Source organism: Amblyomma mixtum, chromosome 9 (genome assembly GCF_055824585.1).
Source record: "Amblyomma mixtum isolate Tamu chromosome 9, ASM5582458v1, whole genome shotgun sequence".
In the NCBI taxonomy this organism is placed as follows: domain Eukaryota; kingdom Metazoa; phylum Arthropoda; class Arachnida; order Ixodida; family Ixodidae; genus Amblyomma; species Amblyomma mixtum.
In genome coordinates this window covers 74,251,349-74,270,605 of record NC_143020.1, presented here as the reverse complement: position 1 = coordinate 74,270,605, position 19,257 = coordinate 74,251,349, and the positions used below count along the sequence as shown (strand labels likewise).

The 19,257-nt window shown below is 44.5% G+C and overlaps 1 protein-coding gene across 1 annotated transcript in view; it reads right to left on the bottom strand.

Moving 5' to 3' along the window:
* Positions 1–3,686: 3,686 nt before the first annotated feature.
* The window catches only part of LOC149329748 (uncharacterized), a 53,422-nt gene continuing 37,851 nt past the window's right edge, over positions 3,687–19,257 (bottom strand). The window contains exons 14-25 of the mRNA XM_089559287.1: positions 19,002–19,088; positions 18,779–18,847; positions 17,616–17,705; positions 16,787–16,920; positions 15,897–15,950; positions 12,926–12,961; positions 11,515–11,532; positions 10,108–10,122; positions 9,934–9,963; positions 9,177–9,197; positions 6,185–6,265; positions 3,687–3,762 (exon numbers count right to left, since the gene is read on the bottom strand). Of these exons, the coding sequence (XP_089415413.1) occupies positions 3,687–3,762; positions 6,185–6,265; positions 9,177–9,197; positions 9,934–9,963; positions 10,108–10,122; positions 11,515–11,532; positions 12,926–12,961; positions 15,897–15,950; positions 16,787–16,920; positions 17,616–17,705; positions 18,779–18,847; positions 19,002–19,088 (711 nt within the window). The remainder of the gene's footprint in view (positions 3,763–6,184; positions 6,266–9,176; positions 9,198–9,933; positions 9,964–10,107; positions 10,123–11,514; positions 11,533–12,925; positions 12,962–15,896; positions 15,951–16,786; positions 16,921–17,615; positions 17,706–18,778; positions 18,848–19,001; positions 19,089–19,257) is intronic.

Genomic DNA, 19,257 nt, shown 5'->3' with positions numbered 1-19,257 from the left:
CGGCGAATTGACATAAGTAGTAAGCTTGTCAACTAATTTTTGATCATTAACTTTTTCACTATCACAGCTAGGCAAGTGGTTGCAATTAGAGATTTGTAGCTGGTCTTTAATAGTAGCCAGAAAAGCTTTTTAGAATTTAGAAAACGCGGTTTTCCTCGATGCTGTGGCTCGAAAAAATCTGGCTATGTCGGGCCAGAATGCATGCGATTTCGACAAGCATGCAGGAAAGCAATCTTCCCAGTGCACGTAACTAGTCAAAAAAGCGAACTTTTGTCCAGCCACAGCGACAAAGGTAATCCCTTTTCTAAATTATGAAAACTGATATGGCTATTACTACCGACCGGCTGCAAACCTCTACTTGGGAATATTTAACGAACACTGACATCGCACAGCACATAGGCGTTTTTTGCGTCCTCCCTCCAATAGAACACAGCCGCCGCGGTCTGGTTACACCCGGATAGAAGAATCTTGCAATCCGCGCCTCCAGCTGAAATCAGACGGGAGGAGGGGAATTTTCCGTGCGGAGGCTAGTCGACCAGCCAAGAGAGAAAAGTATCTCGGACAGGGCACAAAAGGGAGAGCCTTTCTGAAATTGATTGACCCGGCTGTAACTCGGCTATTAATGGCTCTTATCAAAAAAATCTTCCCGGCCGCGTATGCCGGGGACGGTCCCTCAAAAGCACCGGGTTGAAGCCGAATTTTGTCGAGAGCCTTGGCAGTGCTTTATACTAACGTGTGTTATTCGGTCTTGTATTGTAACCAGTTCTGTCAAAATAAAATGATCAAACAAACAAGCGTGGCCAGGAGCCCATTTCGTTAATGTTTGTCAAATTGCAATTTTACTGTAGTAGATATGCAATTATTATAATCCTGATGTTTTGTGAAGTAGCACTACTAACCGCATTTCACGGATTTATGGCAAACGTATATACGCCCCTGAAGCGCCCCTGAATGACAGGAGGAACAGGAGCACAGCTAAAGCACGGAGGAGCCAATCAGAGGCGTGCGCCATACATGAGCTTGCAGGCGGAGTAGCCAATCAAACAGCACTCTCTCCCACCGGTGACGTCATAAGCTGTTCCGCCGCAGCTGCCGCGCGGGGGTACCACGCGCCTGCTCCGACGCCTTCGTCTCGGCGGTGCTTGAACCGTACTCCGGTTGGGACGAATGTCGTGTACATGCAGTGTGAGGCGGGGCCCTCAGAATTGTGTAAAGGAGACCTTCACCGTGCTACACGACATTAATAGCGAACTCGATTGCTATTGCACGATATTCTGATCTTAGCCATGCAAAATAGTCGGCTATTTTTTTTCGTCCCGATAACAGTTCCCACCGCAGCGCTCCTTAAATCACAGTATTCAAAGAGGAAAATTAGACTGCAGTTAAATATCTTCCGACACCTGCTGAATTCGTTGTAATTGTCTTCAAATAATCACTGGTGTCTGCTAGCCCACTCTAGTGCGGGTGCCGTTCTGGTTACTCTAGCCTGCCGAACCCAAGTGCACCACACGTAAAATTTATTCACATGGCAAAACCAGGAGTTTTGACGTATAGAAACGGTTTAAAAATTCAGGGGGCACTTTGACTGTCTAAAGTGCGTAGGAGCGAAAGAGTTTTTCGCACCACTTTCGCTGCTTCTGGGCACTGGTGGCGTCCCATATAATCGAGTACTAATTACTAAGTTATGACAATCACTAATTAATGCTTAATCACTGATTAATACCTGAATACTAATTAACTGCTAATTAATTACGCTTAAGTTTCGCCTTTGCGAGTGGAACGCGACAGCGTGTTGTAGCGCTGCCAGGGAGTCCACGGAACGCCACCACCCGTTCGGCGCGATGCCTCGCTCGTCGGTAAATTGGTTTTTGAGGAAAGGAAATCTGTCTCTCATACCTCGGTGGACACCTAAACGTCGCCAGGAGGAAAGGTAGGAGGATGGGAGTGAGCGAAGACACCGTATTCACTAGACGCGCCTTTGTTCACACCAAACCATCGCGCTGGCATGGCGGAGTGGATAGCATGCTCGTCTCGCACGCCGAAGATCGGGGTTCGATTCCCGAGCTCGACCAATTTTCTACTCGGTTTTATTTATTTATATGGCCTGAGTAGAAAAGTTAATTATGCTAATTGGGTAATTAAGCAATTAACTAAGCTCAGTCCTACTTGGAGCATCACTATACGATCCCTTCAATTGGTTGCATGGTTACTAGCCAAAGTACAATTGGCCCCGTTTGAAATTCGCGCACTGTGACGTCACGACCATTTCGACCAACTGAAAAGCGTGACATTTCTGTCGACAACTGCTGCTTACAACGATGAGACATTAAAGGCTTTCGCCTTAAAACTCAAATCGTCAGCGAGTTGCACTGTGCAGGCTTCACTCAGCCACCGGTGCGCACACCCGCAGACTGCCTGCCCTCTAACAACTAATGTGGTCGTTACGGGCTTCACTGTTTAAAAAAAAAACACACAAAACACACACACAGCACTCTAGACAAGACGATGGCTTAAGGCGTCCACAGGTGCTCGTATATCTATGTAGGCAGTCGGCAACAGGTTGATTTCAAATGTCCTGTCCAGATGCTGATCCGTCCTTTGACACAGCGTAACCGTTAAGATATAAGGTGGTAAAACCAGCTGTTCAACTAATGCACGCAATCGCCTTGCGTGTCCCTCGAGGGACAAATAAACACGCTTTACGACTGGGAAAGGATATTACTGGAAGGCCTAAACTAAGGAAAGACTAAGGCTGCCCACGGGCGCGAACCTCGCACAACGGAGTTCATAGACCTGGACTGTAGTGATAACGATTCCGATCCGACTCAATTCTTACAATTTTCCCGCCTCGCACTTCATGAAGCGACACCATCAACCACTTTAGGCTTCCCTGCGTCCATTAACACAGCCCATTTTTTTCTCCCGACCCACAGAAACCACATAGTCAGTGTACATGGAAGAAATGAGATGGGAAGAAAAGCACTTCCCTTTAAAGAGCGAGTACAGACACATGAGATCTTTCAACTGCAGAGAACATGCAGGGTGCTCGCTGGTGCGCGTTTGGTTGGCGTCCCCATGTGTCTCATCCTCTCTTCTGAATCAACGCCATCCCAGATTTTAACCGAAGAATGATTAATCAAAACGCGTCAGCGAGCTCCTAGCTCTCGCGTCATCCCATTCGGCTGTGAAAGTTTTGCGCACAAGTTGTAGGCTTAATTTCTTTCCCAAATGAAGGAACACGAGAGCCCTTTAGGTTTGCGCTCCCAACAAACAGGAAGTGCCGTAATGCAAAACAAAGGCAATGCGTCTACGGCGGAAGGAAATCGCGGGTGTACAGTTGTTGTACAGTTGGCCACAACAGTTCGGATCACGGAGACGGAAGCGATAGCGCACAATAAAGTCCGTACCCGTTTGTACTACGATAGAAGAGAATAATATACAAGGTCTAGTGCATGCTTTCGAAAGGTTAAAATGAAAACTAAACTCCTACACAAAAATATAAGCTCTCTAAATGAAGAACGAGTGCATGATAAGGCTAAAATGAAAGGGTGTTAACGTGGACGTGGTGATTTCTAGAAATTCATAAGACGGGGTAAAGTAAAAAAATAACGCAAAAAAGGAGGAAGCTGGGGAAATTATGGGGGGGGGGGGGGGGGGGGGGCTGCTGCCTTCAACTACTTGTTCCCTTAGGAATAGTGCGGCTGCGACTGCTGCTGCGGCGCCTGGGCACGAGTTTCCTTTGCTCGCTTCACTTCCTCGGCACTGCAAAGGCAACAAGAAGGAAAAAGAAAACACAAATGAAAGAATGCGTCAATAAGCCTACCATTGATTGTTCTACCAATCGAATGATCGCATTACGATTTGGTTTATTGGTTTGGTTTATTGGGGTTTAACGTCCCAAAGCAACTCAGATAGCTTTGCGCAGGGGCAGTGTCGTATCGCATTAAGAGAAAGATACGTTAACCCAACACTGAGCTAAGCACCGAAGCCAATTTTGTGCATGAATCCTTTCCTTGATGAATAATTCGATCCTCTGACAGAGCAGCTAAATTATTCTCCATTCTATCAGACAGCGACGGTCGAGCATAGGTTCTAACAGGACCTCTTTTTTCCACGTGGAATTCGAGGGGTGAGAATGCGGCAATGTTTTTCGAGCCCCAATTAAGGCACGAATCGAGTTATTCAACAAACAATTCCAGCATTCAGGCTTTGCCAGATAATTTCATCGCAGTAAAAGGACAATCTACTATTTACACGTGCTGTTGCGCTGAAAATATTTTCTTTATATTTATTTTCATAAAAAATAAGGACACTAAACGTGGAAAAGTCACTTCGACAAATCAGACTTTTGTTAATTATCTTTCTACAAATACTTTGTCGTTCACTATACTATCTCCAGCCAAGCACCTACATGGCCGTGCAAGACCTGCCTGTCTACGTACACTGCGAAAGCATTGTTTCAACGTCGCAGTGGCAATTTAACACGCACTAGAAAAAGTCTTGAAAGGCGGTACACTATTAGCGCTGGTAATACTTGACAAATGTTAAGACATCTGGACGATAACCATCTATTTACCTCCGCTTTCTAAAACGTTCTTTTCAGAATTAAAGCAGCATCAGAAATAATAAGCGCTCAAAGCGGTTCTAATCATTAGTTAATTGAAAATGGCCCTCATGAATAATCACGAGATATCCGACAATTTGCTTGCACTGTCTTCACTGCGCGGGTGCAGTATATTCTTATAAAGCGCAATTTCCGGTAGGTATCGCGTCTAGCCGGATCTTTAAAAAAAAATTTCCGGGAGCACGAATCGGGCAACACAATGATTTATCATAAAAAGAAGAGCCCTACACTCATAAACGGTGACAAGTTTGTTTTGTATTTTTTTTTTCGTGCCCGCGGCAATTCTTCGCTGCTGTTCGCTCAAGTGCTTGGAATGGGCTTTCACAACAACGTTTTCATTGCATCAAAACGGGCATGTGAGCGCCCACTCTTTAATGTGGATGGAGAAGAGGATCGCCACTTTATAACGCATTTCGACGCTTCGTTCACTAGATGCACTTCCAGTCTACCTTACGGTTAATGGCGGTCTGCTTTATAGGTCAAACAATGTAACAAATGATAAAAAAGAACAACGGTGCAAAGTTGCCTCGGGAAGAGACATGTCAAGACAGATATGAAGTGCGCCTGCGGGTTGTGTACGAATTACCTTCTTCGTGCGGAAAAGTCTCTTTCGGACAAACTTTTAGACGTGTTAAGGAGCGCGAGCTTGAGGTATCGATAGAGAAGGGAATAAAATTTACGCCTGCCGAAGCACTGCAAGAAATGTAGGGGTGGGGAACCAGTGTTGACGGATGCAAAAATCTTGGGTAGACGTTGCGATGTTGTGCCAGGGAAGAACTCTTTGTCCGAGGAAGGGTGCTGGCGGATCTGTCAGCAACACGTCAGTGTGCTCGAAATGTTGAGAACAGATTTTATGACAACACATGTTCGTTGTTTTGTTTCTTTATTCTCATCATACATTTCGGGACGTGTACACACACGTTCGCGCGTTCTTTGGAATGAGCAGCTGTTAGCACTCGTCCAGTAAAATTTTTTTTCACTGTAGAAGCATTACACGCCTGATGCGAAGGAAAACCCGTTAACTGAATTTGTCCACAAATTGCGTCCGCAAGTCCCCAAAATGTGTCCACAGGAATTGATACCTCTCACGTGACCTCATTGGGGAAAGAAAATCGCCGGCATTGGAGTTCGAAACCAGGCCATCTGCGTGCCAGGCGGACACGCAACGCATGAAACACGAAGGGTCCTTGGTTCAAGCGAGCTAAAGGGGCATGAAGTGAACACGTTGGGGTGTGTACGACGGCAAAGTGTGTTGTGGATGTGTACTGATGTTAGAAGATGATGACTTGCAAAATAAACTCCTTAAGTCATCTAAGGGTCACGTTATAAGTGCCATGTAACGCTAACTCGCAAAACGAAAAGTTACTGACATTCAAGCGAAAATGCTTTCGTATTTCTCCAACGCAGCAGACTTATAGTGCTCTCCAAGCTTTTCGTTTACGTGTCAGATGTGTTACGCTACGAAATAACCCGGCCTTAGCGAAAAATCTTGTCAGATTTTTTATTGCCCAGCCACCACGGAATGCTTAAGTTGACGCAAACTAGCCCCACAGCACTCACATTGACTCGATGACGAACTCCCTCTTCTTGTCCTTTTTCCAGCGCCGTGTGTCTAGGTCACTGTCGTCGGCACTGTTGATCCTGCGAGAAGAAAGAATTTCATATGAAGCAAAAAGCCTACTACGGAAACTATAGCGGCATTGTGCAACAAGGCTATTGGCTTATCCAGCAATACGAGGAGGAGCAATTTACGCGGCTGATTGTCAAGCATGGCAGGGCACGCGTAGCAGTATTTCGCTATAACCCTTGCTGTTGCCGAACGACAAAGGCGCTATATATAGTTACACTAAACGCTCCATCGAGAAAGTTGGTCGGAAGAAAGAACTTAGCAAGGGCACTTAAAGGGCAACTGCACAGGTTCTAGAAATCGACGAGCTTAAAGGGGTCTAATGTGTGAAATTTGTATGTGAAGTATGTGAAGTACTTTTGGGCTAGCATTTGAAATGGTGACGTAATCGCCGATTAAAATCGGTACAGCCTTCTAGCTTCCCCGCAGCACAAAGCACCAAGTGGGCGGTACATGATGACGTCATCGAATGCACCGGTATATTTACAATGCATAAACCCTTGCATTGAAAGAAAAAAGTAAAGCCACCGAACAATGCCACCGAAACCAAAGACCACCGAGCGTTCTTTAGCAGCATCCAACGAGCCACGGCAAAGTGGGGCTGACGCCAGCAGTAATTTAAATTCTTACCTTCTCTGACGCCACACCAAACTTCCCCCCACTGTTTTCGTGCTTTGAGGAGAAGCGCGAAATTCAATCGTCGATTACGTCACTCTTTTAAATGCTAGCTCGTAGACATTTGGCATGCTTTATCTAGAGCCGACACAAATTTCAATCCTTGAATATCGCGGAATTCTTAAAAAATGCTGCAGTTGCCCTTTAAGATTACTTACGCGCCTTGAATGCGAAAGGAGTTTTTTTTTATCCTTATTTTCTTTCCATTTGTAATGTATTTTTATTTTTCTCTTCCTAATGACAGGCCTACTCGTTAGCATACAGTCCTAAGGCAACGCATATAATAGGTTTCCTTTTCTTCGTCAAAAAGGAACGCGCTGTTGAGCCCTACATTTTGCGGTCTCGCCTCTCGGTCTGAAAGTCCTGAGTTCAATTCTAAGTACCTTTGGGAGAATTTTTTTTTCTTCTGATATTTTTCGCGATCACTTTGCGTTCAGCAACGCCGGCTATTGTCCCCGATGAGCCATGTGCCAGTTTCGCATTACAATAAAGAGGAACGAAGCTTCTGGCGAGACAGCGATACTGCTGCCGAGTTTCCCCGTTGCGGCGCAAGCAGTGGTCACCTCTTGACATTTGTGAATTAACCTTGCTCAATTTTCGCTCATCTTTTAATGCTAACTGAAGGCACAACGATAGATTGGTGGAAAATTTTGCTCCAGTGTTATATCTCTCTGAGTGATTTAAAGTGCATAACCGCACGTCTAATAATTCACATCAGTGCGTTGTTCACGAGACTGGCGTCAGTATCACTCCATGCATATGCACCAGAAGGAAGTCGCCCTTTCACAGTGAACGTTCCACAGGAAAGACCAATATTGGTGCAACCAAAAAGGCTGGGCGTAATACAGCACTGTTTTTGTCGCATTAATTTTATTTACGGGCAGTCTTAATATATTAGCGTAGATACTGCGAAATTGTTCTCCCTTTCCGTAAGCTTTCTAATAGTTACGGGAACTATCAGCTGCCCCTATACATATATTTGTTTCCAGTACTTACTGGCCAGTCATCCGCGTGTCACGTTTTCGTGATGTTGGTAAATTATCAACGACGAAACTTAATGAACTGCTGAGTGCAGCTCAAAGAAATATTGCATATTTAACTAAATATACGCAATCGACATATCTCCCAAATATGCAGGCGTTTTGCCAATTACATATAGGAAGCTGTTAAGCCTCGAATAAGCCTTTTTTTTTGCCACTTTGATCTTCTTTAGAGCGCCGACTCCAAATGACTATATTCTGGAGCCAGAAACCTCTACTAACATACCGAGATTAACATTTCATTTATAGGCTGCGAAAGTAGTCCGCTTTTTGGGGCTGTAGTTTTTCGGAAGCACTGCACGCAAACATGTAATTGGTTGGTTGGTTTATGGGGTTTAACGTCCCAAAGCGACTAAGGCTATGAGAGACGCCGTAGTGGAGGGCTCCAGAAATGTAATTCGAAAAAAGGTACTGTTTTATGCCCTATTTTTTTTGCACACTCCACTCAAAGCAAGAATTATTGCTATTAACAACGCATACCAAAGAAATGTAAAAAAAATTATCTTTACAATGAGCTAAAGCCTCTTTTCTTATCATAAATGGGAGGACTATAGTGATCGCGCAAACAATGTGAAAAATGGCGAGTGGTGTGCAAGAGTGGGACCCCCGCCTTTAAACATATGTAGTCCAAGCTTGGCAACGTTTTAATATATAAAAGCTTTGTTTTTTTTAAGTATCCTCTTTTTTCCTGCAATGAGGTAATAAATCGGTATTGTATAATGTATATCATCAACCTATTCGTCATCATCATCATCATGACTACGCCCACTGCTGGGCAAAGGCCACTCTCATGTCTCTCCAATTAACCCTGTCCTGTGCCAGCTGCTGCCATCTTATTCGAGCGAACTTCATCTCATCCGCCCACATCACTAACCAATGCATAATATATTGCATGTATTATCCAAATTGTAATAGGCAACACATATAATATATTGTCTATTATAAGCAATATCATAGCAAAAGCATAATTTCTCATCAGGCGCATTTAAGCTCATATCTCGCTCTTGTTGTTTTGGTTTGCCACCACGCAACATAAAGCAGTCGCAAACCTTTTCCGCTTGTGGAGCCACTATTTTGCGAAGTTGCGAGGAAACCCATTTCTTGGATGAATTGAGTGCCCGGAACACGTTAGTCACATTTGTCATACTCGGCTAACAATCCGTGTCGGTAATTTCGATGGATGTAGAAACAGTTCACGGGCTGTACTTACATGGCGGAGGCTTCCAGTTCCCTGGTGCGAGAAACGGCGGATGTTTAGTATCAGAAAGAATTCAAAAATTTTTGTTGGCATGGAGCACTCGCTATGTTACATGTCCGCAGGCGCCTTCTCAGTGGAGCAGGTCTGCCCAGGACAAAGTTCCAGCGCTGGTTCCTGGTTGCACTGTTTGCCTGTTTTATGATATGCAGTGCTCTTGACAGGGAAGAATTGCCTCGCAAGACGCGTAAGGCGTGTAAGGGATTCTCAATGGTGTAGCCATGCTAATGTCCCACTAGGCCCAATGACATCACTTTAGGGGAAGAACTTGCTAGCGCCTCGGAAATTACTGATATTAAGTGGAACATTCCGATATTATTCGTTTTATTTTTACGTGCCAAGCCTACACCTGGCTAATAATCGACGGAGCAGTAAAGGCATTTGAAATAATTTCGGCCATTTGCGGCTATTTAACGAGGACGATAATAGATGTGTGGGTGTTTTTGAATTTCCTGTCTCGTCTACTGATTGTTGCTGCCGCAGCCCCAATTATAACAGCGATTTCGCGTTTGATAACTTAATGCTACAACCACTCACCCTCACCAGCGAGCAGTAAACAAAGCAGCAGTTCTTAATTTAAGACGAGCAGGAATTCTGAAATCCTTCATTGAAGAACATATAAAAATATGTACGTCATCACTACCTTCGTACGCAGTTTCTCAGTCCTTAATTGCATAGAACTTTGTTTCTCATACGAATTAAGTTTACTTACGGCATGTGGTAGGGGTTGTTCTCAAATTTCCTGGAAACGAAAAAAAAAAGTCAGAAAACCCTGTCAGTTTAAGCAACATATAAATGGTTCCTGAACTCAGTTTTGCTGCCATACTCCAAACTGAGTTTACTACTGAGTTTACATAATCTACAGTATAAACAGACAAGGACTTACTGGAATTTCCCCTCTCTGAAATGGCGCAAAAAATAAACACCATGTAGCACAAGGCGGCAACATATTAACGCATAGAGTTTATCATACGGAGATTCAGATGAGCATTCGGCCATACCGCTAGGCCTGCCGCTAAGGCTGAAACTTTTTTTTAACGGGCTCAACCTTCCAAAATTTTTTTACACAGTCTATAAACTATCTATGGACTTCTTTCTATAAAGTCTATAAACTATAGACAAATCCTGGACAACAGTCTATAGGCGATATAAGTGCTCTAAACAGTATACAGACAATCTATACATTTATGGCAATACACTTTTAGTGGACTTCGGCCATAGAGAGTCTATACACTATGAATAGACAAAAATAAATACCTTTAGGAAGGAAATAGATGCTATAAGAAGTCTATATACCCTTTTTATAAAGGTAGAGGCTGTCAGGCCTTGCTAATCCACCTTGAGGTAAGGCACATATGCTATTACTGGCGATAAAAACTGCTGTTGCAGTATACTTTTCTCATTAGGTTTGGCGAGTTAGTGCTTAAAACATGGCTGAAGAGCGTGGCCTGCAGAGATGCGCCAGCGTGGATTTCATAAATGAGTATGAATGGGATAAAGCCATTATCCGGCCGGATGCTCCCTCTGCAAAACTTCTTCATGTAGAGAAACTGCCAGTCCAGGAGTGCCCTAAGGAAAAAATATCTCGACAGCAAAAATATTAACAGTGAACAGAAAAACACCGACACTAAAAAAAAAAGCACAATTATTTTTTGCTATTATTATTAGTTGCTTTTTATTTTTTTATCTATCACGGGCCGTTAACATGAGCACAATCTGCGTGTTTGGTCAATTGGCGCGCGTTTTACAAGGCAGTGTTAAAGCTCGTCCTCTATTAGGCACAATGCGCGCCTAATTGTATGTATAATTTTGAACGTTCCGAATAGCAACCGACCTTCCTTCCCCTCTTCGACACAGTACCATGACGTGTCCTCTCCAGGTGGCGATCAAGGCCCGCCCACAGCGCTTCGCAAAGTATTTTGACCGTCGAAAACGTGGGAGGCAGCTGTTGTTTAATAAAAATCAGCGCGAACAGATGGCGTGCGTAACATCAAATATGGCAGCGCATGCACTTCCAGTGATATCCCAGTGTCTGCTCACACGAGTGATGGGACCTCTTTTATCACTTGGGAATTTTAAGCTCTCGGGTTCATTTTTCTCTTTTCAGGTGAAAAATAGGAGGACACCAATTTCCTGTCAACCTACAGGCACTCTGCTAAAACGCAGTCCTCCCGTCTGTGCAAACATGAGACTGCCAAACTTAAATAACCACGCTCAGCATTTTACCAAGTTACTTTCACAAAAAAAGCGGCGGAAATCAGCTGGAAAAGAACGCGTGATATGACGTACTTACGGATCATATCGAGGCCGCCTGAAATGCGATAAGAATTTCGGAGAGTGGGAGATATGCGGGCCCTATTTTTCCACGCACGGTGCAAAATTGACATGCAGAAGATTTAATTCACTTTTGTTCGCAGTATTAGGCGCACTTATCGGCGCTGGCAAAAAAAGAACAAAAATAAGAGAATTCATAATATCAACACATTCTCTAGCCACTGTCAGCAGGGAGACCAATTTTTCGCCGTGGAACGAATGTTGCTTGCCATCACGTCGTGCAAAAAGTTTCGAGATCGTCCAAAAAAATAATGCTATAATGCCCTAATCCATCACCTACTCGCTGGGTTGTTAAAGGGTGGATGCATTTTGCTTAGTGGTAATGTCAATTAAAAGCAAGTGTTTCAAGTATGACACCATGCGTTACAAATTTTCTACAAAAACATGAGAAGTTTCACTTTGCTCTAAGTAGAGGCGTACGAGTGCAACTTTTTTTGCAAACCGAATCGAAGACGAATACTATAGGTAAATACGGGGTGTTTCACTTAAGACTTTGCATGCGTTTAAAAAATAGGCATTTGGAGTCAGGAGTGCGTTTTTTCCGGCATAGCATTGTCAGCGGTCCAGTATATCAGTATACAGCTAAGGCTTGTATCTAGCGAGCTGGTTAATTCATATTGAATAGTTAACTTTTTAACTATTACTGTTAGGCACCTCAATTATTGAGAGGCATGTAGCCCACCATAAGTAATATCCATATCAGTTTTTAGAATTTCCAAAACACAGTTACCGTAGGCGCAGCGGCACCGCAAATTTTGGCTACACCGCGCAAAAATACGTGCCCCTTCGAGAAGCTTGCGGGCAAAGCAACCTCTCCAGTGCACTCAACCCGTCGAAATAGCCAATGATGGCTTTACGATGGGCTTGCGGTTACATTACTTATGGTTGGCTACACGACTGTCAATAATTAAGACGCCTAACGGTGATAGCTAAAAACTAACTAATTAAGTATTAGTTAGCCACCCAGCTATAGTAAGCACTTCATAGCTGAATGCTGATGTCGAACCCCGCTGTCAGTGCTACGTAAAAAATAGCGGTCTTTAAAAAGGCTACCTTTGAAAACCGTCGAATGTAATAGGCAAAAAGCCGTGTACACTGTTAGGCCTGACTTTATGCGAACAAACGTATTCGCTAAAACCATTCTCTACCATCTCCCCGTAATATGAAATTTGCAGCGGTTTGGCGCTGTAGCGTTATTGTTTATCCTTTCTGCACTTAACCGGGGCATGTCCCATGCTACAGGCGTTGCTGAGAAACACTACCACAACCAATCTTGCCAAGTCACCACAAGCATCTGCAGCCATGGGAAGCGTGTAACTAGTATACGAAAACGTTAGGCCATTTTTTTGAAATGTTTAATGGACACTTACCTCCACTTGTATTGGCCACTGGGTGCTGCTACGGCACTGAATGAGCAATAGTTAAGGAATATCATCAGATAAATAGGTAAACACGACGGGTACATTGAGTAATGACTGGTGTGAAAGTTGTTAGGAGAGCGAAACGGTCGGAAATCTCGAACAGATAGACTTTCTTAGTCTTTCGCCTGAGCCCTGCGCTGCCCAAGACGAATAGATGTTTCTTCAATTTTTCTTTGGAGCTCACATTGTTTTGTGCTTCCGTTACGAGTAGGATGCCGCGAAAACTTCGAGGAGAGGTTAACTTGGGTAGAACGCTCTTTCGTACTAGTTGGCTCGTTTCAATAAAAGGTTGAACTACACGAATAAGACAGGACAGGAGACACAGAAACGAAAACGACACTACGGGCTAAGACTTCCAGCTGTTTACTTATGAGTGAATCCACGTGAGCCGCCGCGATGGCTCAGTGGTTTTGGCGCTCGGCTGCTGACCCGAAAGACGCGGGTTCGACACCGGCCGCGGCGGTCGAATTTCGATGAATGCGAAATGCTAGAGGCCCTTGTGCTGTGCGATGTCAGTGTAGGTTGCAGAACCCCAGGTGGTCGAAATTTCCGGAGCCCTCCACTACGGCGTCTCTCATAGCCTTAGTCGCTTTCGGACGTTAAATCCCATAAACCAACCAACCAATCCACGTGCTATATAGGCGCGCAACTGAAGCGCGCAACGAACTTTGCCCTTCGCGCGGGTACTGATATAAGATAGCTCACGGTGATCATAATTTTCTGGGTAAACAAAAACAAAATCAAAATTTGCATGATTGCGGGAGGCCAGATTAAACATGTGGGCAATCAGACATCATGTCGATAACAGCTTCATGCCGAAGCAAAGAGGAAGAAAGAATTGGGACTAACAGTCAACCTGATTAAATTAAAACGTGGGGCGGCATTGTAGATGGCAGAACAAAATAACAATAAACAAAAATAAAAGCGATGGTGATAGGACAGAAGAATGGCATGAGGTATGTAAAAACAAGCATTACAGGATGGAAAAGCAGGAAACAAGTGTATCAAAACAAATTACAGCTTAGCATGGGACATGAAACGCATCAGAAAGTTGTAAGTGGCAATCCGAAAAAAAGAAACGATTTCATTCAGAAAGCGTCATTCAGACGCTTTCACAGAATGAATTTTTTTTTTTTATAAGGCCACTCCTAAATTTCTTATCTGTTTGGTGCCCTATGCTTGATTTCAAACTGTTTTCAGCCCCGGAAGTGTATTCCTTTATCTGCTTTTAATGTTCGCCTGTACACTTGTTGCTTGTTGTTTCAGTCCTGTTATGCTTTTTACATGCTTCATACTAGGCTTGTATATTATTATCATCACCTTTATTTTTGTTCATTGCTGTTTTCCATTATGCCATGTACACTGTCACCCCTCGTTTTATTCAGTCAGGTTGATTGTTAGTACGGATTCATGTTTTTTTTTATTCTTTGCTTTTGGCAAGAAGCTACTAGCGACGTGATGTCTGATTACGCACTTATTTAATCTGGCTTCCCGCATTGATGCTATTTTGATATTTCTGTTTCTATTTACCCGAAAAAGGAAAAACAAGATCACTGTGTGCTATCTTATATCAGTACCTCTGCGAATGACATTGATGGCTGCGCCTTTTGGTACCGCGCTTATAGAGCATGTGTTATATAAAGCATTTGCGTTACATGAAGCGGGAACGCAGCTGCATTGGAAACGCGTAGTAAACTGACGCATTTTCTCCAAACAAATATTTTTTATTCTAAAATCCCTGAGGTTTCAAAGCCAGCTCGCCTCCTCTTTGATGGTTGACAAGGGGTAGTTTGGTTTGCAGTTGAAGTTAAATGTTGTATATGCAGATTTGAATCACCGCCACCGTGCGACAGAGCTTCTATGTTTCTATGCTAAGTTAGGTTGCTGATAAAATTTTATTTAGAAGTTATAAGCTTACATTAACTTCATCAGTAAACTATGGACCAGGATGTCTTGCCCAGCACTAAAAACGTGAACGTTACATTTGCGATGAAGCAAGGAAGCGCAGAAAGTGTAATACGGCCAACTCTGGAGCGGAGCGAAGGGATCAAATTAAAGTAAGCTTATGGCTTAGCATGGAAACGTTAGAAGCTGTGACTCACGGTGCCGGCGAGTCCCGGCTGTAGCACAAGTCAACACCCTACCCCAAGCAGTTTCGCGCCCTTCATAAATCCACACACCATTCCCAACCTACCTCTCCTGCACTGCACACCGCGTCTCTCAACTTAAACAGCAAATCGAACAACCCCCAGTCACACCTGACGAAGGAGGGGACACGGATCCGAAACGTCAGGATTTCTTACAATTAATATTTTTATTTGGAGAAAATCTCTGGTAATTTGCTGTGCACTTGCAATGCAACTATATTCATGTTTCATGTAAGGCTGACATATGTTCGCAATAGCGTAACCGTCCCCGATACTGCCTGGCTCCATCTTTGCACGCTCAGTTCCTTTCAGTCTGTACACCGATAGTGACAGTACTGAAGGGGCATGCAAGTTACTGTCTACTACCTGTGCATATGCCTGATACCTATGCTTAGCTAGCGCCTGACATTGTAAGATGAGGGTAGACGGTACCACACTGCAGAGTGTAACATGTGGCAAGAGTGTGTGTACACGAAAAAGTAGAACTCAGAGCGGTGCATGTATTGTGCAGCATAATACGTGTTGTGAATTTTGCATCGTGAGACGTAAAAGGCACTCTAAAGTGCCTTTCAGTGTACATAAAACGAAAACTTGCAAACGTAGAATTCTGCGAATCAGTTATTGGACCGCATTAAACATTTCCGAATGTATGGTTAAGCCTCTTCTCAGCCAGCCGTCTATTAAGTGCAGCCGTGCCGTTCAGGTCTCGTACTGTTAATTTCATCCAGTTTTTCTGCATTGTCAACTTGTCGAAAGCGAGACAAAATACTTACCTTGGTGCGTAACTCACGCTGAATCCTGAAGACTTGTCGTCTTCAGGGCTGTCCCTGCAAAAAAAAAGATAAATAATCTTTTTCACGGGCCGTTGTGCACATCAACAGATCCCCTTTTCTGCCCTATCCCGATATCCGCCGCTTGAAAACAAGCCGGCACTTGCAACGCGCATGCGCAATCAGTGTTGGCGACCCTATGCAAGCGTCAGCAGCATGCACACAACTGTCGCTCCGCCAGCGCTCATGGCGACTCGCTCAAGCAGATTTCTCCTACCGAGACCATCAGCATTTGTTTCGAACTTGTTTTGTGTGCCACGCACGAATTTTCACGCAAATCTAAGAAGGCGCCACGTCTTGTGAGAAAAGGCTACTTTCGAGCACATCGGTTCTAACAAGACATTTCGCACATGGCATAGATGGTTGCTCTTTACACGATTAATTTAATATCATAGTAGCATCCGCATTTTTTAAGGCCGATCCTAAGTGGGTTTATTATACGCGTCCGTTGATACGAGTCCTCTTTGCATCGTACGCGAAATTGTACTAGGTGGTTTAGAAGAAAACGCTGCCATTTGATATAAACCGCAAAAAAATTTGTTATCTGCTTCCATGGAACACAATTAGCACTAGGCACTGCAAATATAAACGTCGCAAGGAAGCGAAAAACCCATATCTTTCGTAAAGGGCCGTAAAATACGCACAAAAAACTTTAACACCCATGCGACGTTTCTGTCAACGTTAACTTGACGTAGTTATACACAACTAACGTTACTTAATCGGGGATAGTGGTGCGAATGTGAGAGCCACCGTAGCGAGATATACAGAATTTATCGCAAAAGATCATGTACAGCTTTCTCAAGCACAGTGGTTTCTATTCCCCGCCTACTCACACGGACTCCTCAACTTCGACTCCTTCGTACAAGTAGTCGTCCATCCTCATGAGGTACTTGGACAGCTTCAGACCAACGGCGATTTGCGAGGTGAACATGCCGCACACCAGCCAGAGCGCGAACCAGACGCCGTTCTGGGAGAGACATTTTTGAAGAGAATTACCACGGAGAGAAAGATATATGAAGGAATCGAGGATTCACATACAAGGCTGGGAGATATTGAAAGCAGAGTGCTATTCACCTGCATGCATAAAATCTCCGTTTTGATGCAGCCTCAGTGAAAGGGACTTGGGAAGATTTTTTTTATCTATAACTGAGGAACATAAGTAGTGTCCTAGCGTTTCATATAGAGATGATTAATACAGACTGAAATCAACTTCTCATAAAAAAAGAGAACATGATTTTCACATAGTACGAGTTTTTTCATTCTCCGAACAATGATCTGAACATCGGAAACGGCCGTGTCGAGCGTCGTGGTTATTTGGACCTTCGCGGCCAGGACTGGTTAACATGCAGAGCAGTAAGTAATGGTATTCGTCATAATTCCCACCGACACAAATACCTAACTCGACAGAATTAGTCAGAAGATTGAGGCTTTGAATGTCGCAAGAAAACCGCCCGTGATCCATGACATACACGTACATTTTAGCCTGTTTACTGTGGCGATCTTGCATAGTAACGCTCCACTTATGCTTGAATGAGGAAATCCATGTTTAGTATGTGCGTTTCCCTGCCACATGCCACGTACGCTGTATAGCATGACTACCTAAGTCCTTTGGGCTAAGAGCCCCTAATAATAATACCAGGAGGATCGCAGCGAGGTACTCACCATGCTGAGCAAGGTACCACTGCAGAAGGCATCGAGGCACTTCTCGTAGAAATCGTGGAGAGGCTTGCAGTCACCAACGGTGCCGAAAACCTGGACGGAAGCAGACTAATTCTCAAATAAGGCCCACGTATCTGCCGCCGTACATGTAGTTCGCGACCGCCAAAAATCAAAATGGTGAAACTTGTATCAAAAATTATCCGTGTGTTCCAGACCGTTTTTATTGCGTTAGCATTACAACCTTCGTTGGTACACAAAGTGTCCGGCGTTGGCGACGGTGTGTGCAACTTCAGGGGTGAGAAGAAGAGAGGAGGGCTGGAGAGGGCAGGGAGAAAGTGGAAAGAGGGCGAGTTGGTGGGAGGCGACAGGGGATGATAGGGAAACTCCTGTCGCCACTCATAGTCAAGCAGCGAGGAGAGTAGCGAGGGAGTACAGCGGGGCTGCGAATGCTGCACTGAATAGGGCGAGCGGAGAGGAAGTTCGGCGTGTCACACGGTGGTTGGTGGACTGGATTACGCCACGCGCTGCCGTCCAGGGGAAACACTAGTGCTGACTCATACTCTGTCGCATGAATCGCATTGATCGTCTGTGACTTTTCGAGCGAGAGCTTCACTACGACATATTTCGCCAAGGTCTTCTGATGCTCTAGTTTGACCTTCAGCACGAGGAGCGCCAGAGGTGTGGTTGTGAGGTCAGACCACGTGACACGCCGCACCTGCTGCCGCCGTGCCACTGCTCCGACCGTGGTGCGCCGACCGGCGCTTCACCAGATGTTCTTATGTGATTATCCATGTGACTCTCGGCGTTCGCTTAAGGAGTTAGAGGGGACGCTGCTTTCGCATGCAGTGTCACCATCGAAGAGAGCGCTGCTGACAGAGTGGCTGAAAGCCTGGGGGGGCGTTTCAAGCGCCTATAACAAATCTTTTGCTCTGTTTGACTAGGTCCAGATAAGTTAAACCACTGCCAGTTTTGTGTCTCGTCTCTCCTCTAAGTAGCGAGCAGTATGCAGAGATGAAGCACCAGCTAACCGGTGTCTTAGCACTGCTAAGCAAGGAATCCTGATCCACAGCCGCCTTTTGTTTAAACTCTGTGGAGGAGGTTACGCACGCATCTTTTGTAATACGCCTAGTTTTGTGCTTGGTTTTATTATAATAGTACGAACTTACCTGCTGCGTCAAGTTCCCTAGTTTGCTCACATGCTGTTCGCTGTGTTGATGCAAGGACTCCAGATATTCCTGAAAAAGAGATATATCAATCAACTAAAGTACTCTTGTAGTAGATCAAAAACGGTTTTAATCTCGAATGCCAGCAGGATGTGTTACAAGCCAAAGCAGGAAGGCTGTTTCACAATATCTCCTAAGTTGGGGCGCTTAGAGTGTTCGGACAAACCTTGTTCATGGCGTGTTCTATGGCTTCTTTGTACGCAGCATCGTTTGCCAGTGCCTTGAAACCTTCTTTCCAATCTTCGGACACCTTCTGTGGAAGAGAGATAGCGAAAAGAATGGAGAAGTAGATCAGAGAATGATAAGAAGCCTGGTGCATGAATTGACAAGCTGTTAGCGCCTGGACGGCGAAATTAATTGCCATGGGAAAACAGCCATTCTTCATAGACGGAACGATGCGTAATTCGGGTGTGATAGCCCCG